Source organism: Mobula hypostoma, chromosome 10, assembly GCF_963921235.1.
Source record: "Mobula hypostoma chromosome 10, sMobHyp1.1, whole genome shotgun sequence".
Lineage (NCBI taxonomy): Eukaryota > Metazoa > Chordata > Chondrichthyes > Myliobatiformes > Myliobatidae > Mobula > Mobula hypostoma.
In genome coordinates this window covers 119,095,039-119,102,667 of record NC_086106.1, presented here as the reverse complement: position 1 = coordinate 119,102,667, position 7,629 = coordinate 119,095,039, and the positions used below count along the sequence as shown (strand labels likewise).

At 40.2% G+C, this 7,629-nt stretch overlaps 1 protein-coding gene across 1 annotated transcript; it reads right to left on the bottom strand.

The window, feature by feature from the left end:
* Positions 1-322: 322 nt before the first annotated feature.
* Positions 323-4,457, bottom strand: LOC134353152 (high mobility group protein B3-like). Its single transcript, XM_063061121.1, has 5 exons — positions 4,322-4,457; positions 2,610-2,771; positions 2,383-2,522; positions 1,848-2,022; positions 323-1,569 (listed from the first exon to the last, which is right to left on the bottom strand). The coding sequence occupies exons 2-5, from the start codon at positions 2,757-2,759 to the stop codon at positions 1,426-1,428; spliced, it is 609 nt and encodes a 202-aa protein (XP_062917191.1). The 5' UTR covers positions 2,760-2,771; positions 4,322-4,457; the 3' UTR covers positions 323-1,425.
* Between the last annotated feature and the right edge of the window lie 3,172 nt (positions 4,458-7,629).

Genomic DNA, 7,629 nt, shown 5'->3' with positions numbered 1-7,629 from the left:
TATAGTGATCAACCACTCTTTAGAGTAAGGTCATTAATAAGTTATCTTATAATGATCTAACAATAATTCACACCCAGTTCTTGTGCTTGTATACCAAAAAAATCTGTACTTTAACACACCTTAGACTTAAAATCTGGTAATTAATCCAGTTAAAATAATAAAACGTTTCCTAAAATGTACAGGATCTCTTCTTTAGAAGGGGCAAAGGAAATATACAATTAAGTTAAAAATTCCCAGTATTATCCTAATGCTAAACTCAGTTCAATGTACAGGATAATCTCCTTTATATGAAATAGCTAAACAAATTTTAGACAAGCAAGACTTTACAAATTTAATCCAGTTTTATTTACTTCAAAACACATTTTAGCATACTAAACATACAAAAAAGAAAATATACCTTAGTTACAAGATCATTTGAAGTACAGAATGTTCAGGGTTGTCACTAGGATTTCAATGAAGCAACACTGGGAGCCACCACTAAGCCCGAGAAGTATTTAGGCAGGGTCATGTAGCACCACAAGCAACATTTAATGTTGATTTTTTTAATATATAAAAAGGAAAGTTTTAAAGCATCATGCTCAATTGTTCCCAAATTGCACCAACTGTAAAGTTGCAAACATTTTAAGAGGATGCATATTACTTAGACACAGCAGGTCTATTAGTCTCAAAACAAATCTTTTAATTTTAATGGTGCAATTCTATTCTTAATACACAAATGAACATCAGTTCGCAGAAATAGGAAGATTCATTTGCCCTTTCACGGCCATTTGGATTTGGCTTTTGCTTACTATAAACCCCTTGGAAGTGCAGCAGAGATCATCTATGTGTAGGCACAGGAGGCTACTGTTAAATAATTACCTCCTTTTCCTATCCAACAGGTCTTGGTTAATTGTAGTTACTACCAGAGTGTGGCTGCCATCTTGCTATTTTGCTTCAATAAACATACCTTAAATCCTGACTGAAGTCAAAAGCACATTGTATGATAGTTCTAGTATAGTAGACACAGTGATGTTGTTACAAGCATGGCAGGCTTCAAATACCTACTGACAACTCTGATTTTTTTTTAAACTTTGATTGCTTCATTTCTCCTCATACTTACAGCAATCTCAAATTGAATTGGCTACAACGGCACTTTAAACTATACTGCACTTAAACACAAAACACCACATAAATACATTTTAATCCAGTTAAGTCTCCCTTCTGTACAAGAAATTGTGAGTTTACAGAAAGAAGAGTTAATAGCTCAATGTTCACCGCTGTAGTGTGAATATTACAAAAAGGCCTGTACAGTTTAAAACTCAAGCTACTTTTTGCCTTAGACCATATACACACCAACTTACAAAATTAAAAGGTTGCAACACTTGTAACAGGGTTTAAATGCTTTCAGTTACATAGCAAGTAATTATGCAGAGGCAAATATACATTTTAATCATCTTCTTCATCCTCCTCCTCCTCCTCCTCTTCCTCCTCCTCATCATCTTCATCATCATCATCACAATATGCCTCCTTCTTGGCAGGGGGTTTCTTTGCACCATCCACTTTGCCTTTGGCACGATAATCAGCAACGTCCTTTTTTTAAAAGAGAAATATTTAACTGCGTGCCAATTGGAAGATCAGCAAGACCACCAATTCACAAAATATAAACTTCCAAGAGCTCTTGGTATTTATCAATATGTTCAGAGAGAACATTCAAGCGATATTTCAATTGTATCGCAATGAAGTAGGAGATTTGGTACATTAAAATACATCATGCAGCTATCAAGTTGTTTGTACATATACTCTGAGGCAAGCTACTCAGACAGTCTCAGGAAGCAAGAGGTGGAAGTACTTAGTGCAATTGGACTTGCCTTATCATATTTCTCTTTCAGCTTATAAGCCTTGCTATTGAATGGCTTCTTCTCCTCCTCACTGCATGCATTCCACAGTTCACCAAGCTTCTTTGCTACATCACCAATAGACAAACCAGGACTCACAGCCTTGATTTTTGGTCGATGTTCCGAGCAAAACAAAAAGAATCCAGATCTGCAAAAAAAAAGACAAGTACAAGTGCCTCTGACAGTAACTAAGTATGTTATAACTTTCTTTTTGTCAAAAGGATAAAAGCAAGCAACCTGAGGAATTTTAGGTTTAAAGTTTGAAAAGGAAGCTGATCTTATATTGCAAAGACTGTACACAATATCATTGATTAATGTAAAAATAGCAGATTCCACTTTGTATTAGATTGAGAAAGGACAGATGCAAGATTGAAAAAGAATCAGAAACAAATCTTAAGAATATACCAAAGCTTGTAGTGCTTCTTTCCAAGTTCTTGAAGAGAAATCGCTTAATATTTACCCACACTTCTTCTTGATAAGTTAGCTGCATTATGGAAAATATACTTACGGAGGCCTTTTTGGTGCATTGGGGTCTTTCTTCTTCTTACTACCTTTGGTTGGCACGTAATTTTTCATTTCCCGGTCATAGCGTGCCTTATCTACTTTAGCCAGTTCTTCAAATTTGGCCTTCTCTTTACTGGACATGGTCTGGTGAAGAGTACGTTTCATATTATCATCTAAAAATGTACACTTTATTAATAGTGTATACACCCATTTACAAGAAAATTAAGTTACCTTCCATCTTTCAGAGCATCTTTTAGAAAATTCTGAGAAGTTAACCGGAATATCAGGACTCTTCTTCTTGTGTTCTTCACGGCAGGTCTGAACAAAATAAGCATAGGAGGACATCTTGCCTCTTGGCTTCTTAGGGTCACGTTTTGCCATCTTGCTATTTTCCTACATGAAAATAAATCACATCTGAGTTTTGAAATTCTGATCCAATTTCTAAAAAAAAAAATCGCATATAAAAATCTGCATGCAATCATTTACAGAATTATTACACCGGTCTCCTAAATTCATAGACAAGTTACCTGATGTCAACTTTGGGATGGGGGGGTGAGTCTTTAGGACTCTAAAAACAAAATAAGCGTTTAAAATGTAAAATTGCGCATATAAAATACAAATAATAGAAAATAAGAACCTGAACAACTGATTAAAACGATCAAAAAAATGCTCCCAAAAAGTTAAAAGATTGAAGTCCTCGCCTGAATTAAAAAGTGCCGATCTGAAAATTCTCTTTTAAAAACCCTACGCGGCACACAAGTCCTCCTTCCCATTGTTACAAAAAGAGATTTTATTTCGGTGAGGGAGGGCGATAAAGGCTTATTAGGGGCGGAAAACGAAAGCCCTCGATGTCAATACACCGACTGAACCTTTTGCACCGGACTATTGCAGAGCACGGGGCTTAATGCCATCAAAGTCTCACTCACTCTCTCTCTAATGCTATTTATCTATTTCTTTCCCGCCATGTTTTCCCATCTCCATTTTAAGCTCAAGGACAACAACAAAAAAATCCGATGTGCATTTAAACAAAAATCTGCAGGGGAGTGAAATAAGACGAGAGCGGGGAGGTGGGGGGTGTAAAAAAGAGCCGGTGTTATTTCGCAAGCTATTTTATTATTTAAGGGGCTGGGCTGCACCGCGAGTGTGCTAGTGCAGTGATGGCGAGGGGGAATCGGGGAGGGAGGGAGAGTGAAGAAAGGGAGGAAAAATAAGTCGCTCGACATCCCCCCCAATAATTCTCCATCCATTTTGTGGAGTGCTTGCTGATGAAAGAAAGTCCCGGTGAAATGCGGCGGCCATCGGCGTGCGACTGCTTTCTGCGGGCGAAGGCGGCGGGGGCCGCGGCATTGGGCTCTTGTATTTTGAAGCGTGTTATATATACGGAGAGATGTAGGGAGACAGAGCCAGGAATAATAGAGAGAGGGCCAGGAGACGGGAGGAAGCGAAGGCGCCCCACACGCACCTCGGGATAAAATGGCTGCAAGCCCCCCTCCTCACCTCCCGTTACCCCGCTAACACCCTTCCTCACACTCCCCCATTTTAAAAGCCTTCCCCTCCCTCAAACTTCATACACTTTGACGCATAGCGGTTGCGCTCGGAGGGAGAAGTGGGGAGGGGGTTGTTATGGGTGCAGGTGGCGGCCGGGGACCCCGCCGGCTCCCGAGGGGGGAAGGCGCGGGGAGCTGGCGGTTGGAGGGTGGGCTCGGGCAGGCGGTCGCCGTCGGCTTTCTCCTCACAGCCTCTACCATTAGAGCTGCCATGTCAACTCCACGCAGGGGAGGGGGGGGAGCTGAGGGGGTGCGAAAGCGGGAAAGGAAGAGCCGAGAAACGGTTTTCCCCTCACGGCAGCGGCCGGACGAAGGGACCAGCGGGTGGGGAGAGCGGAGAGGGAAGGGAACCGAAAGGAGGGCGGGTGACGCAGGCCCGAGGCCCCGGGTACCTACCGGTGGACACTCGGTCGGATGGCGGACGCTCGCTCTCGAGCCTCCTTTTGCAGCAAGCCTCGCCTCGCCTCACCTCACGCGCCCATTGGCTCGACGCCCCACGCTCTCCGCGCCCGCCCATTGGCCGGCGCCGCTGGTCGGCGCTCCCGCCCACCCGCACCCCGACCACCTCTCATTGGCTGTCCTCTCGGCACGCCGGCAGATTCAAAAAAGGCCCGCCTTTTCTCAGCTCGGGAGTAACAACAGATGGAGCGCAGAGGGCTTCCTTTGTGCGCGCTTCCAAACCATTCACACACAGGCAATACATTTAAGTTTAGAATTCTCTTCGGAACCCTCCACATTTGATTTCAAAATCTTCGCTAATTTTAAACCCACTTTTAAAACGCTATTTAAACCCTAGAAGTGATATTTAAGTTTTAAAATCTTTCTACAGCCCCAGACTTCTTATTTTGAAATCTACCGTCAATTTTTTAAGTTTTTAAATCTAGTTTTAACCTGATGCTTAAGATCACATTACCTAAATATGTGATGTTTTTGTGTTAAAACCGATTCTAGATCCTGCATGTAATGAGGAATATTGTAGTGCATTACTATCGTAAGGTAATTTTATCTGAATAGGTTCAAAACTATTTAGAGTAACGCACAAAATGCTGGAGGAACTCAGCAGCTCAGGCGGCATCTATGGAAAGGAATAAAAAGTTGACGTTTCGGGGCAAGACCTTACATCAAGACTGAGGGTCACATCGATTCTTTATTCCTTTCCATAGTTGCTTCATGACGGAACGAGTTCCTCCAGCATTTTGTGTGTGTTACTCTGGTCTTGCAGTATCTGTAGTATCTTTTGTGCTTCAGATCTTTTTAGAACATGTTCTGAACATACAATTTCTACTTATGTTTTAAACTTACACTATTCTAGATCCTGAATATATTGTTTTAAATCTATCACTACACTCGGATACATAAAAAGATCCATTTGTTATACAATAGCTTACTTAATTTAATAGAACCGGAATCAGGTTTATTATCGCCGGCATGCGTCAAGAAATTTGTTAACTTAGCAGCAGCAGTTCAATACAATGCATAATACAGAAAATAAAATAATAATTAATAAATACATTTACAGTATACGTATATTGAATAGATTAAAATCGTGCAAAAAAAACAGAAATATTATATATTTAAAAAGTGAGGGAGTGTTCACGGGTTCATTTAGAAATTGGATGGCAGAGGGGAAGAAGCTGTTCCTGAATCGCTGAGTGTGTTCCTTCAGGCTTCGGAACCTCCTTCCACATGGTAACAATGAGGAAAGGGCATGCCCTGGGTGCTGGGGGTCCTTAATAATGGACGCTGCCTTTCTGAGACACAAATCCTTGAAGATGTCCTGGCTACTTTGTAGGCTAGTACCCACGATGGAGCTGACTAGATTTACAACCTTCTGAAGTTTCTTTCGGTCCTGTATGTTGCCCCCACACACATACCAGATAGTGATGCAGCCTGTCAGAATGCTCTCCACTGTTCAGTTTAGTTAATAGAAATAGTCTGGAATTTGTCAGGAAAAAATGTATGATGTGTGTAAATGAAGGTTTTCTAATATATGAAGGGGATTATTATTTAGCACAGTTTAAAATAAATTCTCAATTTTTATGTGGAATGGGAGTTTCATTGACACCTTATAATGCCACAGGATGAGGCAATTCAGCCCATTGTGTCATTCTAGCCTGCAGGAAATAATCCCATCACTCTCATTTCCCTGGATACTGACAAGTTATTCTCTCATTTGATAGTTTTCCCCATTAACATACACTAAGGGATCATTTATTGCAGCCAAGTAACCTACCAGCATGTCAGGAGGAAACTCAGAGGAGGGGACATGGAAACGTCATGCTGACAGAATCTGAAGTCAAGATCAAACAATGGAAAAGTGAGGGAATCCTGTGATGATGAAAGAATTCAATTTCCACATAAATATGCAAGATCAAAATGAGAAAACTACATCCATTTGATAAAAATATCTGCATTGAATGACTGAAAATCTGTTTAAGATATGAATATGGAAATTCCATTGTCTGCTGATCTGAAACACAAGGTCACTTCTGACAAAAGGTCATTGACCTGAAACACTACCTCAATTTCTCTCTCCACATATGCTACCTAACCTCCTGAGCAGTTCTAGCAATATTTTCATTCACTAATCTTTAATCTTTCAGAATCACAACATTACTATTTAACTCCTAAGAAGCAGCTGGTGTTTAACCTAACATTAGTTTAAGTCTCAGGTATCCTCTGGGGAGAGGGGGAAATGATTTAATTAATTACATCCCAAAGGAAGCTGACATAAATTGTCAGTTGCTTGTAAATCCCCAGATGCTGATCTTCAGAAGAAACAAGTTCTCCAGCTCAGAGACAGTATTTGGTGTACTCTTTTAACATATTTTCAAGATACACAAATTCTGAAAAATATTGGGCAAATGCTACACCCAAGACCTTTTAGACATAATTATTCACCTGAAGTATTCTAACAGCTGTTCAAAAATGCCTCTTAATGGCTGGGTGTTATGTCATAGAATAAATCATCTATTCCTCTAAGACATGATCTAAATTCTTTCACTAAATAGATTGCAACTCGCCTTGCAACTTTACTGAGGAATTTCTTTAGTCAAAGGTAGGTAAACCTGTGGAATTCATTGCCACAGACAGCTCTGGATGCCGAGTCACTTGGGTATGTTTAAAGTAGAGGTTGATAGGTTCTTGATTAGTAGGGGGATCAAAGGTTACGAAGAGAAAACAGAAGATTGGGACTGAGAGGGATAATAGCTCAGTCACGATCAAATGGTGCAGCAGGCTCAAAGGGCCAAATAGCCTAATTCTGCTCTTCTGTCTTATAGTATTATGTGGCCTTAAAGATCTAGACCAAGTATCTTTTTTACTCATTTAGACCTACAGCAACAAGTAAAACACAGCTGTTTGTTGTGGGAATTGGTTTTCACATCAAACCACAAGCATGGTTCAATGATTAACTGCATGACCTAGTTCTTAAGCACACTATTGTTAAAGTAACTGTCATCCTCTTAACTATCAGACATATACTATTACTCGCTTTAAAGGGGAAGGGGTGAACAATTCTGAACAAACAGTCAATTAGGTTCAGTTGGATTCAGAAGTTCAACAACTTATAAATGTAAACTTTTAGATACATTGAAATTTCCTTGCCCTCTCAAGACCTTCTCCTGCCTTGTATCACTAATTTAATCCAAAACTTTGAATTCCTCGGTATTATCATCTCAGAGGACCTCTAAGTGCAATTATGA